Source organism: Oncorhynchus nerka, linkage group LG6, assembly GCF_034236695.1.
Source record: "Oncorhynchus nerka isolate Pitt River linkage group LG6, Oner_Uvic_2.0, whole genome shotgun sequence".
Classification (NCBI taxonomy): Eukaryota; Metazoa; Chordata; class Actinopteri; order Salmoniformes; family Salmonidae; genus Oncorhynchus; species Oncorhynchus nerka.
In genome coordinates, this window is record NC_088401.1 from 9,747,577 (window position 1) to 9,766,090 (window position 18,514).

The 18,514-nt window shown below is 45.3% G+C and overlaps 1 protein-coding gene across 1 annotated transcript in view; it reads right to left on the bottom strand.

The window, feature by feature from the left end:
* LOC115131014 (collagen alpha-1(XI) chain-like) overlaps window positions 1–18,514 on the bottom strand; it is a 256,495-nt gene that overhangs the window by 21,730 nt on the left and 216,251 nt on the right. The window contains exons 51-54 of the mRNA XM_065019254.1: window positions 18,021–18,074; window positions 4,397–4,450; window positions 2,339–2,446; window positions 1,960–2,013 (exon numbers count right to left, since the gene is read on the bottom strand). Coding sequence (XP_064875326.1) covers window positions 1,960–2,013; window positions 2,339–2,446; window positions 4,397–4,450; window positions 18,021–18,074 — 270 coding nt within the window. The remainder of the gene's footprint in view (window positions 1–1,959; window positions 2,014–2,338; window positions 2,447–4,396; window positions 4,451–18,020; window positions 18,075–18,514) is intronic.

Consider the following 18,514-nt stretch of genomic DNA (forward strand, 5'->3'; position numbering starts at 1 on the left):
CCCCAGTCTCTTACACTTCCCCACTATACTCTCCTCATCCACCAGCATAACCTGACTAGACTCATCTACACCACCATCCATGGCATGATTAGGCCCAGCCTCAGCTACCCCACCATCCATAGCATGACTAGGCCCAGCCTCAGCTACCCCACCATCCATGGCATGACTAGGCCCAGCCTCATCTACACCACCATCCCTGGCATGACTAGGCCCAGCCTCAGCTACCCCACCATCCATAGCATGACTAGACCCAGCCTCATCTACACCACCATCCATTTAATGACTAGACCCAGCCTCAGCTACCCCACCATCCATAGCATGACTAGACCCAGCCTCAGCTACCCCACCATCCATGGCATGACTAGGCCCAGCCTCATCTACACCACCATCCCTGGCATGACTAGGCCCAGCCTCAGCTACCCCACCATCCATAGCATGACTAGACCCAGCCTCATCTACACCACCATCCATAGCATGACTAGACCCAGCCTCAGCTACCCCACCATCCATAGCATGACTAGACCCAGCCTCATCTACCCCACCATCCATAGCATGACTAGGGCCAGCCTCATCTACACCACCATCCCTGGCATGACTAGGCCCAGCCTCAGCTACCCCACCATCCATAGCATGACTAGGCCCAGCCTCATCTACACCACCATCCATAGCATGACTAGACCCAGCCTCGTCTACCCCACCATCCATGGCATGACTAGACCCAGCCTCAGCTACCCCACCATCCATGGCATGACTAGGCCCAGCCTCACCTACTCCACCATCCCTGGCATGACTAGGCCCAGCCTCATTTACACCACCATCCCTAGCATGACTAGACCCAGCCTCATCTACACCACCATCCCTGGCATGACTAGGCCCAGCCTCTGCTGTCTGCATCTCATTACCCCGTTGACCTCGATTTCCCCCAGTGGAGCTTGTGCCCTCACCTTGTCTACGGCCTTTATGTGGGCATGCTCATGCCCCAAATCCCCACACTCAAAACATCTGTGCGGGCAAACCCTGCGTAGAGCCCCTCCCCGTGCCTCACTTTAAAATGCACATTTAGCTGTTGCTCATTGTTATTCAGAAACATAAACACTAGCCTCCGGAACGAAACAACGTGATTAACGGCATCTGCCTGAAAACCTGTTGACAGTACACGAAAACCGCTAGCATGCTTACCAAAACGACTCTTTCCTGATTTGATCCTCCATAATAAACGGGGGCAAATTTGCAACTACCACCCTGGTCAAAGGGGTAGAAAGAGGCGAAATTGGCACCAACACACCCCTTACAAATATTCCACTAGCAGTTAAGCCTAAAAAATCTAATTTGCTCTTTTCATGAACACAACCACAGCTTTGTTCATTCTAGAAGCGGAATGTATACATTCAGCTCCTACCTTTCCACCGACGGCAGAGCAGAACCTCCTCAACTTTAACTCCATTCTCAGGAACACACCTGAATAAATGCCGTAACGACAGCGTCTCCTCCGCGCTAGGCTGACAAGCCATCGTGCACACCACACCTTCCAAACACCAGGAAACTAACTGTCCTCTTCCACCCTAAATCTGAAAAAAAACTGTGAATACTGCTTAAACAAATAGTGCATTAACCCTCCAGCATAGAAAATACAATTGAAAGAAAAGACCAAGAAAATAATCAAGAAAGTTAGTTAGGACAGAGCCCTCCACACCAAACACAAGAGAGAGAGAGAATATATATATAAAGAGAGAGAGCACTAAAGAGAGAGAGAGAGAGAGAGAGAGCACTAGAGAGAGAGAGCCCAAGAGAGAGAGCATGAGAGAGAGAGAGCATGAGAGAGAGAGAGCATTAGAGAGAGAGAGCACTAGAGAGAGAGCGCACTAGAGAGAGAGAGAGCACTAGAGAGAGGAGAGCACTAGAGGGAGAGAGGGAGAGAGAGAGAGGGAGAGAGAGAGAGGGCTTATTATCTCTGCTGACCATCGGTCCAGGTGGGCCGTCTTGTCCAGAAGAACCAGGAAGTCCTTGTTCACCCTGAGAAGAGAAAAACCATCCAATTATAGTCCAGCATTACAACATTCTGTAACTCTTATTGCCTCATATTGATTTCCTGTGCCCGGCACCATGATTAATTGCAGGAATAGCGCAAAAAAGTGTGTTTGAATAAACAACAAAAATATATAAAGGACAAGCCAAATAGTACTATCGATTATTCCATGAGCACTGTTGACAGACAGCTTTAGGGCTGTTTGGTCTTTCTCTCTCTCTGTGTGTACACATGTGTGTGTGTGTGTGTGTGTGTGTGTGTACGTGTGCATGTGTATTTAAGGAAAGATTAACTTTGGGATCTCAGACTTACAACGGGGCCGGGTATTCCACGCAGACCTTCTGGACCGGTCTTTCCCGAGGGCCCCTGGGGGCCGACTGGGCCAGCTTTACCTGGGGGTCCCTCGGCTCCAGACTCACCCTATAGTACAGGACAAGACTGTCACAATTACACAACTCTAGATATCCACATGTCCTTTCCATCTGTTTTGATAGATGCTCTCTGTGTAATGACGATGTGTCTGACTAGCAGGTAAACAACATGTCTTTATGTGTTCTGGATCTCTTCATGAGGTCTGGATCTATTTATGTGTTCTGGGTCTCTCTATGTGTTCTGGATCTCTCTATATGTTCTGGATCTCTTTATGTGTTCTGGGTCTCTCTATGTGTTCTGGATCTATTTATGTGTTCTGGGTCTCTCTATGTGTTCTGGATCTATTTATGTGTTCTGGATCTCTTTATGTGTTCTGGATCTATTTATGTGTTCTGGATCTCTTTATGTGTTCTGGATCTCTCTATGTGTTCTGGATCTCTTTATGTGTTCTGGATCTCTCTATGTGTTCTGGATCTCTCTATGTGTTCTGGATCTCTTTATGTGTTCTAGATCTATTTATGAGTTCTGGATCTCTTTATGTGTTCTGGATCTATTTATGTGTTCTGGATCTCTCTATGTGTTCTGGGTCTCTCTATGTGTTCTGGGTCTCTCTATGTGTTCTGGGTCTCTTTATGTGTTCTGGGTCTCTCTATGTGTTCTGGGTCTCTCTATGTGTTCTGGGTCTCTTTATGTGTTCTGGGTCTCTTTATGTGTTCTGGGTCTCTCTATGTGTTCTGGGTCTCTCTATGTGTTCTGGGTCTCTTTATGTGTTCTGGGTCTCTCTATGTGTTCTGGGTCTCTTTATGTGTTCTGGGTCTCTCTATGTGTTCTGGGTCTCTCTATGTGTTCTGGGTCTCTCTATGTGTTCTGGGTCTCTCTATGTGTTCTGGATCTCTCTATGTGTTCTGGATCTCTTTATGTGTTCTGGGTCTCTCAATGTGTTCTGGGTCTCTCTATGTGTTCTGGGTCTCTCTATGTGTTCTGGGTCTCTCTATGTGTTCTGGGTCTCTCTATGTGTTCTGGGTCTCTCTATGTGTTCTGGATCTCTCTATGTGTTCTGGATCTCTTTATGTGTTCTGGATCTCGTTATGTGTTCTGGATCTCTCTATGTGTTCTGGATCTCTCTATGTGTTCTGGATCTCTTTATGTGTTCTGGATCTCTTTATGTGTTGTGGATCTCTTTATGTGTTCTGGATCTCTTTATGTGTTCTGGATCTCTTTATGTGTACTAGATCTCTTTATGTGTTCTAGATCTATTTATGTGTATTAGACCTCTTTATATGTTCTAGATATCTTTATGTGTTCAGAATGATCTAACCCCTAACAACAGATCATAGACTGGGTTCTTATCCACTTCACGTCATTGTAGTGTGTACTGTCAAAGAGACATTCCTTCAACTGCGTTGAGCTTCAGGTGACTACAGCCTAGTCTTATGTTCACAGAGCAGCATAGATAACATCTGGAGGGTTAGATAACAATGCGACTCTGTGATTGATGTGAAACAACAATGCCCAGTCTAAACCATAGCAGAGGGGGATAGGGCTAGAGACAACTGGCAAACAGACTTGTGACATGTCAGAGCTAGATACAGCACAGTACGTTTCCACAAATTAAGGTACAACACATAGTAAACACATTAAAAAACACACAAACTGAATCTAAGCTAAAATAGGCTGTGTGAGTCCTGACTTCTTGGGGGTTTTGTGTTTTAATTTGGGAGGAGGGGAGAGAGATTAAAGGAGAAGGGAAGAGGGGACAGTTATAAGGGATGAGGGGAGAGGGATGAGGGGAGAGGGATGAGGGGAGAGAGATTAAAGGAAAAGGGAAGAGGGGACAGGGATAAGGGATGAGGGGAGAGGGATGAGGGAAGAGTGGAGAGGGTGGAGGATGAGGGAACAGGGAAGTGGGGTGAGGGGTGAGGCATGGGGGCTTGCTGTGGAGTCTGGAGATCCTGAGGCTGCTCTCTCGGTAAAGGCCGAATTGATTTTGTAGGTTACCTTGGTGCCCTTCTCTCCTTGTCTACCCTCTGTACCGGCAGATCCTGGGGGGCCCTGAGGAAGACGAGAAGACACACTCTAGTATCCCACAGCATTGTGTTCGTATGTGTGTGTGTGTGTGTGTGTATGTGTGCATGCATGGCGCATGAATAATGTCTGTTGAAAAGTGTAAGATTATACTATAGTCTTTGTATTGCATTAGAATGATTGTTTTATTCGACAGAATAGAGTGTTCTGTTAACTATCGTGTGTGTGTTCCACTGAGGATGGGCCTCTATGAGATAACACTGACAGAGGAGATTTACAATGTCTTTGGATAATAAAGCCTAAAGAGCATTCCAGATAACATGAGGTAATGATTTTGTGCTATACCGTACCAGGGTGAGACGGGTCCCAGTTTGGAGTAGGAGGGGGCCAGACACTGGTCTTTACAATGAGAACTGTTGACACAGCAGTAACTCTCTGGTATGTTTTATAGCTATCTTTCATACAAATCTTAACCTATGTGAACTGTTCCTAAGATCTGTGGTTCGTCATGTAAGTTGAGAGGGGTGTATCTTGGCTGTAAAAGATCTTTGTACTTTTCTGGTGGTACTTTTCATTGGTTCATTAGAGATAGAGCATCATTGAAAGTCAAAAAGCTCTTAATAAAAAGAATACGCTTTTTTTCTCCCCAATTTCGTGGTATCCAATTGTTTAGTAGCTACTATCTTGTCTCATCGCTGCAACTCCCATACGGGCTCGGGAGAGACGGAGGTTGAAAGCCAAGCGTCCTTCGATACACAACCCAACCAAGCCGCACTGCTTCTTAACACAGCGTGCATCCAACCCGGAAGCCAGCCGCACCAATGTGTTGGAGGAAACACCGTGCACCTGGCAACCTTGGTTAGCGCGCACTGCCCGCCACAGGAGTCGCTGGTGCGCGATGAGACAAGGATATCCCTACCGGCCAAACCCTCCCTAACCCAGACGACGCTAGGACAATTGTGCGTCGCCCCACAGACCTCCCGGTCGCGGCCGGTTACGACAGAGCCTGGGAGCGAACCCAGAGTCTATGGTGGCACAGCTGGGCGCTGCAGTACAGCACCCTTAACCACTGCACCACCCGGGAGGCCCAAAATATTAAGTTTAAGTGTAACTCTGACTGGTGTGTAGTTTGTAACTCTCCTCATTTGGTAAAGAATAGAAAAATGCCACCACAGTGTTTGTTTATTAGTTTATTTAACTAGGCAAGTCAGTTAAGAACAAATTCTTATTTTCAATGATGGCCTAGGAACAGTGGGGTAACTGTCTGTTCAGGGGCAGAACGACAGATTTGTACCTTGTCAGCTCGGGGGTTTGAACTTGCAACCTTCCGGTTACAAGTCCAACGCTCTAACCACTAGGCTACCCTGCCGCCCTGGCATGTGCAGTCAACAACAACATTGTGAGGGCAGTAATTCAGGTCAATTGTAACAAATCGTTACGGTGAAATACAGCCGTTGGATCTCAATCAAAAGCACCAGTAAGAACCCAGAGTTGAGTACTGAGGAAATGAGAAGTTGCTTGAACAAACGTTTGTCTACTTGTCGATAAAAAAAATAAACCTAGAAACAAATACTAGACATAGTAATATTGACATTTTAGTCCTTCAAACAGATGCTCTTATCCAGAGCGTACAATAGTGAGTGCATATATTTTTGACACTGGTCCCCACGAAGGAATTGAACCCAAAACCTTGGCGTTGCAATTGCCATCTGAGTCACACAGGACCAAACCAAAACCCTGGCGTTGCAAGTGCCATGCTCTACCATCTGAGTCACACAGGACCATACCAAAACCCTGGCGTTGCAAGTGCCATGCTCTACCATCTGAGTCACACAGGACCAAACCAAAACCCTGGCGTTGCAAGTGCCATGCTCTGCCATCTGAGTCACACAGGACCAAACCAAAACCCTGGCGTTGCAAGTGCCATGCTCTACCATCTGAGTCACACAGGACCAAACCAAAACCCTGGCGTTGCAAGTGCCATGCTCTACCATCTGAGTCACACAGGACCATACCAAAACCCTGGCGTTGCAAGTGCCATGCTCTACCATCTGAGTCACACAGGACCATACCAAAACCCTGGCGTTGCAAGTGCCATGCTCTACCATCTGAGTCACACAGGACCTTACCAAAACCCTGGCGTTGCAAGTGCCATGCTCTACCATCTGAGTCACACAGGACCATACCAAAACCCTGGCGTTGCAAGTGCCATTCTCTACCATCTGAGTCACACAGGACCATACCAAAACCCTGGCGTTGCAAGTGCCATGCTCTACCATCTGAGTCACACAGGACCTTAAAAACCCTGGCGTTGCAAGTGCCATGCTCTACCATCTGAGTCACACAGGACCTTACCAAAACCCTGGCGTTGCAAGTGCCATGCTCTACCATCTGAGTCACACAGGACCATACCAAAACCCTGGCGTTGCAAGTGCCATGCTCTACCATCTGAGTCACACAGGACCAAACCAAAACCCTGGCGTTGCAAGTGCCATGCTCTGCCATCTGAGTCACACAGGACCAAACCAAAACCCTGGCGTTGCAAGTGCCATGCTCTACCATCTGAGTCACACAGGACCAAACCAAAACCCTGGCGTTGCAAGTGCCATGCTCTACCATCTGAGTCACACAGGACCATACCAAAACCCTGGCGTTGCAAGTGCCATGCTCTACCATCTGAGTCACACAGGACCATACCAAAACCCTGGCGTTGCAAGTGCCATGCTCTACCATCTGAGTCACACAGGACCTTACCAAAACCCTGGCGTTGCAAGTGCCATGCTCTACCATCTGAGTCACACAGGACCATACCAAAACCCTGGCGTTGCAAGTGCCATTCTCTACCATCTGAGTCACACAGGACCATACCAAAACCCTGGCGTTGCAAGTGCCATGCTCTACCATCTGAGTCACACAGGACCTTACCAAAACCCTGGCGTTGCAAGTGCCATGCTCTACCATCTGAGTCACACAGGACCTTACCAAAACCCTGGCGTTGCAAGTGCCATGCTCTACCATCTGAGTCACACAGGACCTTACCAAAACCCTGGCGTTGCAAGTGCCATGCTCTACCATCTGAGTCACACAGGACCATACCAAAACCCTGGCGTTGCAAGTGCCATGCTCTACCATCTGAGTCACACAGGACCATACCAAAATCCTGGCGTTGCAAGTGCCATGCTCTACCATCTGAGTCACACAGGACCTTACCAAAACCCTGGCGTTGCAAGTGCCATACTCTACCATCTGAGTCACACAGGACCAAACCAAAACCCTGGCGTTGCAAGTGCCATGCTCTACCATCTGAGTCACACAGGACCATACCAAAACCCTGGCGTTGCAAGTGCCATGCTCTACCATCTGAGTCACACAGGACCATACCAAAACCCTGGCGTTGCAAGTGCCATGCTCTACCATCTGAGTCACACAGGACCTTACCAAAACCCTGGAGTTGCAAGTGCCATGCTCTACCATCTGAGTCACACAGGACCATACCAAAACCCTGGCGTTGCAAGTGCCATGCTCTACCATCTGAGTCACACAGGACCATACCAAAACCCTGGCGTTGCAAGTGCCATCTGAGTCACACAGGACCATACCAAAACCCTGGCGTTGCAAGTGCCATACTCTACCATCTGAGTCACACAGGACCAAACCAAAACCCTGGCGTTGCAAGTGCCATGCTCTACCATCTGAGTCACACAGGACCATACCAAAACCCTGGCGTTGCAAGTGCCATGCTCTACCATCTGAGTCACACAGGACCATACCAAAACCCTGGCGTTGCAAGTGCCATGCTCTACCATCTGAGTCACACAGGACCATACCAAAACCCTGGCGTTGCAAGTGCCATGCTCTACCATCTGAGTCACACAGGACCTTACCAAAACCCTGGCGTTGCAAGTGCCATGCTCTACCATCTGAGTCACACAGGACCATACCAAAACCCTGGCGTTGCAAGTGCCATGCTCTACCATCTGAGTCACACAGGACCATACCAAAACCCTGGCGTTGCAAGTGCCATCTGAGTCACACAGGACCATACCAAAACCCTGGCGTTGCAAGTGCCATCTGAGTCACACAGGACCACACCAAAACCCTGGCGTTGCAAGTGCCATGCTCTACCATCTGAGTCACACAGGACCATACCAAAACCCTGGCGTTGCAAGTGCCATCTGAGTCACACAGGACCATACCAAAACCCTGGCGTTGCAAGTGCCATCTGAGTCACACAGGACCACACCAAAACCCTGGCGTTGCAAGTGCCATCTGAGTCACACAGGACCACACCAAAACCCTGGCGTTGCAAGTGCCATGCTCTACCATCTGAGTCACACAGGACCACACCAAAACCCTGGCGTTGCAAGTGCCATGCTCTACCATCTGAGTCACACAGGACCATACCAAAACCCTGGCGTTGCAAGTGCCATGCTCTACCATCTGAGTCACACAAGACCTTACCAAAACCCTGGCGTTGCAAGTGCCATGCTCTACCATCTGAGTCACACAGGACCATACCAAAACCCTGGCGTTGCAAGTGCCATCTGAGTCACACAGGACCATACCAAAACCCTGGTGTTGCAAGTGCCATGCTCTACCATCTGAGTCACACAGGACCTTACCAAAACCCTGGCGTTGCAAGTGCCATGCTCTACCTTCTGAGTCACACAGGACCTTACCAAAACATCTCAAATATTTCATTTCTGAATTAGGGGTTGAAAAATGACAGTAATAAATCCATTAACATTCATATCTAGTAGTGTCAATGTATTCCCCCCGAAAACATCTTCATTCAATTGAACACGGATGAAAACCAGAGTCTTGAGCAAATCTCCTTGAAAAGTACACCTCAATCTACCCACAAATTTGCAAAGAAAATCTGTTTGACTGAACGGGAGTGTGGACTTGCTTCATACCCATATAACAGAACTGCTTACACACACAGACACACACACACACACACACACACACACACACACACACACAGACACAGACACAGACACAGACACAGACACACACAGACACACACACACACACACACACACACACACACACACACACACACACACACACACACACACACACACACACACACACACACACGTCTCCGATCGCGCCAAGGGTTTCCAGGTGATGTGTTCTCTCTGGCCACCTCTCAGCCTAAGGTTGTCTCTTTCAACTATACAAGGGGTCCTCACATCAAAACCCCCTGCAGTCCACAGAGAGGCACACTTCTCTGATCAGACAGCATGGGAAAGCAGGGATGGCAGCAGGGCTGTGTGTTGTGAATGAGTGCCCGTGTAGAGATGACAGCAGGGCTGTGTGTTTTGACTGAGTGCCCGTGTAGAGATGACAGCAGGGCTGTGTGTTTTGACTGAGTTCCCATGTAGAGATGACAGCAGGGCTGTGTGTTTTGACTGAGTGCCCGTGTAGAGATGACAGCAGGGCTGTGTGTTTTGACTGAGTTCCCATGTAGGGATGACAGCAGGGCTGTGTGTTGTGACTGAGTTCCCGTGTAGAGATGACAGCAGGGCTGTGTGTTGTGAATGAGTTCCCGTGTAGAGATGACAGCAGGGCTGTGTGTTGTGAATGAGTTCCCTTGTAGAGATGACAGCAGGGCTGTGTGTTTTGACTGAGTTCCCGTGTAGAGATGACAGCAGGGCTGTGTGTTTTGACTGAGTTCCCATGTAGAGATGACAGCAGGGCTGTGTGTTTTGACTGAGTTCACATGTAGAGATGACAGCAGGGCTGTGTGTTTTGACTGAGTTCCCATGTAGAGATGACAGCAGGGCTGTGTGTTTTGACTGAGTTCCCGTGTAGAGATGACAGCAGGGCTGTGTGTTGTGACTGAGTCCCTGTGTAGAGATGACAGCAGGCCTGTGTGTTTTGACTGATTTAGAGATGTGGCCAATAGGGCTGTGTGTTTTGACTGATTTAGAGATATGGCCAATAGGGCAGCATTGGCTTTGTTTCTCTGCTTTCACCCTCACTCGAGTTGTGAGCGATAGGCCAACATGATGCTACTTCTGTTAACACAAACTGCTGACTACCTACTGTAGTTGTCCCTACTCTTCCAACCATATTCTGTTAACACCAAACTACTGACTACCTACTGTAGTTGTCCCTACTCTTCCAACCATATTCTGTTAACACCAAACTGCTGACTACCCACTGTAGTTGTCCCTACTCTTCCAACCATATTCTGTTAACACCAAACTCCTGACTACCTACTGTAGTTGTCCAACTCTTCCAACCATATTCTGTTAACACCAAACTGCTGACTACCTACTGTAGTTGTCCAACTCTTCCAACCATATTCTGTTAACACCAAACTGCTGACTACCTACTGTAGTTGTCCAACTCTTCCAACCATATTCTGTTAACACCAAACTGCTGACTACCTACTGTAGTTGTCCAACTCTTCCAACCATATTCTGTTAACACCAAACTGCTGACTACCTACTGTAGTTGTCCCTACCCTTCCAACCATATTCTGTTAACACCAAACTGCTGACTACCTACTGTAGTTGTCCCTACTCTTCCAACCATATGAAATAATATTGGGAATATTTGCGATCTGTTTGTTGTCTTGTCTTGGGGTAATATAAATACAACGGCAGTCTAAAAACAAATGAACTACTCTAAACTGTAAATGGTCTGTCTTTCTAGATGAATATCTATATTGAGACAAAAATCAAACCTTTAAGATAAAAATAAATGAGATTGAAATAACTAAAGATTGTCTCTGGTGCTAAATGGATTTAGACAGTACCTGAAGGAGCTGGAGAGAGATTTCAGCTTCATTTCAAATTGCTATTGGTAAACTGCTGAGGAAGTAAAAACACCCTGCAACGTTAAATGCAAAACAACTCTACCAACCAAATTACTGATTCAGGGGAGCAGAATGCCTGGGAGTTGCAGAAATCGTTCTAGGTAAACATTTTTTGGGGATGCAGATAAAATACCTATGATGATGAAATAGCCATTTTCCTAAAATAATCCCTTGGCCATTAGGAGCTGCATGTTGATATGATGCTAAATACTATGAATATAAATTCCGTCAAGCACATTGCAAAAGCAATTGGCTGTTTTTGTGTCCGTTGTAAATTGCAGCTATTTGAGCTATTGGCCTGTGTCATAGTTGTTGCAGAAGATAGCTCGAGACAAGCGATTTCTTTGAGAAATGTGGGACAATAATTGCCACTTTTCTTTTAAAGAAAGAATTTAACATCCGTCAAAAGGAAGTTCATGCACTATTTGGGATTCACTAATGTCGGGTGCTTTCAACTAATATTAGCCTACCATGAATGATGTTACACTTGATAAGTTCCCAGGGAAAGTCAAAGAGAATTTACAGTGCCTTTCAGAAGGTATTGAGAGCCTTGACTTTTTCCACATTTTGTTATGTTACAGCCTTACTCCAAAATGTATTTAAAACAATAAATAATCGTCAATCTACACACAATACCCAATAATGACAAAGCGGTACTTTACTCCGTACTTTGTTGAAGCACCTTTGGTTGTGATTACAGCCTTGAGTGTTCTTGGGTATGACACTACAAGCTTGGCACACCTGTATTTGGGGCGTTTCTCACATTCTTCTCTGCAGATCCTCTCAGGCTCTGTCAGGTTGGATGGGGAGCGTTACTGCACATGTATTTTCAGGTCTCTCCAGAGATGTTCAATCGGGTTTAAGTTCGGGCTCTGGCTCAGCCACTCAAGGACAATCAGAGACTTGTCCAGAAGCCACTCCTGCAATGTCTTGGCTGTGTGCTTAGGGTCGTTGTCCTGTAGCGAGGTGAACCTTCGCCCCCCAGTCTGAGGTCCTGAGCGCTCTGGAGAAGGTTTTCATCAAGGATCTCTCTGTACTTTGCTTTGTTCATCTTTCCCTCGATCCTGACTAGTCTCCCAGTCCCAGACGCTGAAAAACATCCCCACAGCATGATGCTGCCACCATCATGCTTCACCGTGGTGCCAGGTTTCCTCCAGATGTGACGCTTTGATATTCAGGCCAAAGAATTCAATCTTGATTTCATCAGACCAGAAAATCTTGTTTCTCATGGCCTGAGAGTCTATAGGTGGCTTTTTGGCAAACTCCAAGCGGGCTGTTATGTGCCTTTTACTGAGGAGTGGCTTCCGTCTGGCCACTCTACCATAAATGCCTGATTGGTGGAGTGCTGCAGAGATGGTTGTCCTTCTGGAAGGTTCTCCTATCTCCACAGAGGAACTCTAAAGCTCTGTCAGAGTGACCATCGAGTTCTTGGTCACCTCCCTGACTAAGGCCCTTCTCCCCCTGATTGCTCAGTTTGGCCGGACAACCAGATTTAGGAAGCGTCTTGGTGGTTCCAAACTTCTTCCATTTAAGAATGATGGAGACAACTGTGTTCTTGGGGACCTTCAATGCTGCAGAGTTTTTTTGTACGCTTCCCCAGATCTGTTTCTCGTCACAATCCTGTCTCAGAGCTCCACGGACAATTCCTTCGACCTCATGGCTTAGTTTTGGGACCTTATATAGACAGGTGTGTGCCTTTCCAAATCATGTCCAATCAATTGAATTTACCACAGGTGGACTCAATCAATTTGTAGAAACATCTCAATGATGATCAATGAAAAGAGGATGCACCTGAGCTCAACTTCGAGTCTCATAGCAAAGGGTCTGAATACTTATGTAAATAAGGTATTTCTGTTTTTTATTTTTAATACATTTGCAAAAATGTCTAACAACATGTTTTAACGTTGTCATTATGGGGTATTGTGTGTAGATTGCTGAGGATTTTATTTATTTTAATCAATTTTAGATTAAGACTGTAATGTAACAAAATGCCGAGAAGGTCAAGGGGTCTGAATACTTTCCGAAGGCACTGTACATGGTAGCAGCTTTATACAGTGAAATCAGACATGATGTTCCTCTTTGGAAAAGGGTCATCATCATAACAAAATGTATTTTAATTTCAAGCTACATCTTTATCTTTGCCTCAGAGACCAACATTTCAGGAAAGTACATTTTTACCGGTGAACTGAGTTGGTGACGGCTGACCTGCCTCCGTAATGACATCTCACTACACTACAACGATACAATCTAATGTTACCCCAAGACATCTGAGTAAAATGACATGTCACTACACTACAACCATACAATCTAATGTCACCCCAAGACATCTGAGAAATTACATCTCACTACACAACAACCATACAATCGGCAGGTAGCCTAGTGGTTAGAGTGTTGGGCCAGTAACCGCAAAGGTTACTGGCTCGAATCCCCAAGCTGACAAGATAAAAATATGTTGTTCTGCCCCTGAGCAAGGCAGTTAACCCACTGTTCCCCACTGGGTGCTGTGGATGTCGATTAAGGCAGCCCCCCCCCCCGCACCTCTCTGATTCAGATCGGTTGGGTTAAATGCAGAAGACACATTTCAGTTGAAGGCATTCAGTTGTAGATTCCTGTAGACAAGCCCCGAGGAGGGACAGATAGATATCTCTGTCCTGAAAATACCCATCATACCCTCTCTGTTCTTCTAGCATTATTCCATGGCTGTCAGTCAAAGTAGCCCAGATCAACAGTGTGTTAGGGGAGATTTTGCTCGCTCTCTAGACAGTAAATTCGTTTTGGGCCTGGTGCTTTTTTTCCTCACAGAGAAAAGAAACAGAAGCTACAGTATTTCACAAAGCATGCCATGACTATGAAATTGATACAACATATATACAAAAGTATGTGGACACCACTTCAAATGAGTGGATTTGGCTATTTCAGCAACACCCGTTGCAGACGGGAGTCTAAAATCTAGCACACAGCCATGCAATCTCCATAGTACCATTGGCAGTAGAATGGCCTTATTGAAGAGCTCAATGACTTTCAACGTGGCATGGTCATAGGATGCCACATTTCCAACAAAGTCAGTTAGTCAAATTTCTGCCCTGCTGGAGCTGCCCCGGTCAACTGCAAGTGCTCTTACTGTGAAGTGGAAACGTCTAGGAGCAACAACGGCTCAGCTGTGAAGTGGTAGGACACACAAGCTCACAGAACGGCGAGTGACGAAGCACGAAGCGCGTCCTCGGTAGCAAATTCGAAAATGCCTCTGGAAGCACAAGAACTGTTTGTCTGGAGCTTTACGGGTTTCCATGGCTGAGCAGCCGCACACAAGCCTAAGATCACTATATGTAATGCGAGCAAGAGGGGTGTAAAGGTCACCGCCATTGGACTCTGGAGCAACGGAAACGCGTTCCCCCGAAGTGATGAATCACGCTTCGCCATCTGGCAGTACGACAGATTTGTACCTTGTCAGCTTGGGGGTTTGAACTTGCAACCTTCCGGTTACTAGTCCAACGCTCTAACCACTAGGCTACCCTGCCGCCCCAAAGTGAAGTGATGAATCACCATCTGGCAGTACAACAGATGAATCTGGGTTTTTCGGATGCGAGGAGAACGCTACCCGTCCCAATGCATAGTGCCAACTGTAAAGTTTGGTGGAGGAGGAATAATGGTCTGGGGCTGTTTTACATGGTTCGGACTAGGCTCCTTGACATTCTAGGCGATTCTGTGCTTACAACTTTGTTGCAACAGTTTGGGGAAGGCCCTTTTCTGTTTCAGCAGGACAATGCCCCTGTGCACAAAGCGAGGTCCATATATAAATGGATTGTCGAGATCGGTGTCGAAGAACTTGACTGGCCTGACCTCAACCCCATCGAACACTTTTGGGATGAATTTGAATGCTGACTGTGAGCGAGGTCCTAATCTCCCAACATCAGTGCCCAGCCTTATTAATATTCTTGTGGCTGTATGGAAGCAAGTCCTCGCAGCAATGTTCCAACATCAATTGGAAAGCCTTCCCAGAAGAGTGGAGGCTGTTATAGCAGCAAAGGGGGGAACAACTCCATATTGATTCCCATGAAATTGGAATGAGATGTTCGATGAGCAGGGATCCACATACTTTTGGTCATGTAGTGTAGTCTTTAATTTCCATGTAGAGACAGCTCAGTGGGCTTTGAGATACCTTTAATTTCCATGTAGAGACGGCTCAGTAGCTCTGACCCTGCAAATCCCAAATTGTTTTTCCTCACCCACTTTTGATAATAATGAATCATTCAGACTTCTCTGGGTGGGGGTGGGGGGTGAGAGTATTGTTTCAGAGTTTTAATGGATTGTTTAGGGTAAAGAATTCTCACCTGATGACTCTAATCAACAATGACTGGGTGCATTTCTATGTCTGGTTTAACAATAAGATGAATACAATGCATAGAACTGTGTGTCTAAGCCAAAATGGGATCAATGAGTTACCATTAAATCAAATCAAATCCAAATTGTATTAGTCACATGCGCCGAATACAACAGGGAAACGCTTACTTACAAGCCCCTAACCAACAATGCTTGTTATGGCTGGGGGCAGTATTGAGTAGCTTGGATGAATAAGGTGCCCAGAGTAAACTGTCTGCTACTCAGGCCCAGTTGCTAATATATGCATATTATTAGAAGTTTCTAAAACTGTTTGAATGATGTCTGTGAGTATAACAGAACTCATATGGCAGGCAAAAACCTGAGAAGAAAAATCCAACCAGGAAGTGGGAAATCTGAGGTTTGTCGTTTTTCAACTCATTGCCTATCGAATATACAGTGTCTATGGGGTCATAATGCACTTCCTAAGGCATTCACTAGATGCCTTAGGAATCTTAGGGGAATAACTTGTTAGGGGAATAACCTGTTAGTAATCTGTTAGGGGAATAACCTGTTAGGAAAATAACCTGTTAGTAATCTGTTAGGGGAATAACCTGTTAGGGGAATAACCTGTTAGTAATCTGTTAGGGGAATAACCTGTTAGGAAAATAACCTGTTAGTAATCTGTTAGGGGAATAACCTGTTAGTAATCTGTTAGGGGAATAACCTGTTAGGGGAATAACCTGTTAGGGGAATAATCTGTTAGGGGAATAACCTGTTAGTAATCTGTTAGGGGAATAACCTGTTAGGGGAATAACCTGCTAGGGGAATAATCTGTTAGGGGAATAACCTGTTAGGGGAATAACCTGTTAGTAATATGTTAGGGGAATAACCTGTTAGGGGAATAACCTGTTAGAGGAAAAACCTGTTAGTAATCTGTTAGGGGAATAACCTGTTAGGGGAATAACCTGTTAGGGAATAACCTGTTAGGGGAATAACCTGTGAGGGGAATAACCTGTGAGGGGAACATACATCTTAACATACATCTTCAATAATGTTCCAACCGGAGAATTCCTTTGTCTGTAGAATTGCAATGGAATCACAACATCCCGACATCCTAAAGATTGATTCTATATTTCGTTTGACATGTTTCTACGGACTGTAACGGAACTTTTTGACTTTTCGTCTGGCCTGCACGTCATGAATTTGGGTTACTGGGCTAAACGCGTGAACAAAAAGGAGGTATTTGGACATGAATGATGGACTTTATCGAACAAATCAAACATTTAGTGTGGAACTGGGATTCCTGGGAGTGCATTATGATGAAGATCATCAAAGGTAAGTGAATATTTATAATGTTATTTCTGACTTCTGTTGACTCCACAACATGGCGGATATCTGTATGGCTTGATTTGTTATCTGAGAGCTGTACTCATATTATTGCATGGTGTGCTTTTTCAGTAAAGCTTTTTTGAAATCTGACGCAGCGGTTGTATTAACGAGAAGTGTATCTATAATTCCCTGTATAATAGTTATATCTTTTATCGATGTTTATTATGAGTATTTCTGTAAATTGATGTGGCTCTCTGCAATATCACCGGATGTTTTGGAACTACTGAACATAGCGCGCCAATGTAAACTCAAACAAAACCATTTTTGTATATAAATATGAACTTTATCGAACAAAACATACATGTATTGTGTAACATGAAGTCCTATGAGTGTCATCTGATGAAGATCATCAAAGGTTAGTGATACATTTTATCTCTATTTCTGCTTTTTGTGTTTTTCTGTGACTAGGTGCAGACCTAACATAATTGTTTCGTGTGCTTTCGTCGTAAAGCCTTTTTGAAATCGGACACTGTGGTGGGATTTACATCAAGTTTATCATTAAAATGGTGTAAAATACTTCTATGTTTGAGGAATTTTAATTATGAGATTTCTGTTGTTTTGAAATTGGCGCCCTGCACTTTCACTGGCTGTTGTCATATCGATCCCGTTAGCGGGATTCAAGGCATAAGAAGTAAAAAAATAAATATGAATAAGAAATAAAAGTAACAAGTACTTAAAGAGCTGCGGTAAAATAACAATAGCGAGACTATATACAGGGAGGTACTGGTACAGAGTCAATGTGGAGGCTATATATAGGGAGGTACCGGTACAGAGTCAATGTGCGGGGGCACCGGTTAGTCGAGGTAATTGAGGTAATATGTAAATGTAGGGTAGAGTTTTTAAAATGATAGTGCAGGGCGTATAGATGTATAGATAATAACAACAGAGAGTAGTAGCAGTGTAAAAGGGAGGGGGAGCAAATGAAAATAGTAAAAACACAATATAACGTACTATATTGTTCAATCTTTTATCTGATATGGGTCAAAGTGATATTGACGTCTGTGGTGTGTTGGTTGTGATGATGATGAACACGATGATGAAGATGCTTAGACCTACTCTTTTGCCGGGAGGACCAGGCGGACCAGATTCACCAGATGGACCAGGGGGACCCTAGAGGACAGAAGACGTACAAAATAGAAGAAGAGTCGAGGAACGAGAGTTAGGAGTCTTTGCAAAAAAATTAACACAGTCTGTTGTGAATAAAGGTATATTAACGTGATGTAGAGGATTAGTATTTGAAATCTGCAATGGATTATCCAATATCCTAACAAATAGAGACTATGTGACCACATATTGACATTAGACAGGTATGAATTGTAAAAGGTTTAACTGATATCTACGAGTGGAGTAAGACAGTCTGAAATATCGCGTCGGTTTTCAGAATCAGCTTCATCCAATTATCTCAAAGTTAATTAGATGCAATCGCAGCACATTTCGGTTTACTTAACCAAATATTTCAACAACACAAATGAGAAAGTGGAGAATACAACTCTTGAGCAGATAGGAATTAACAGAATTATTAAACTGCGTAATTTGGTTTATAGTGGAAA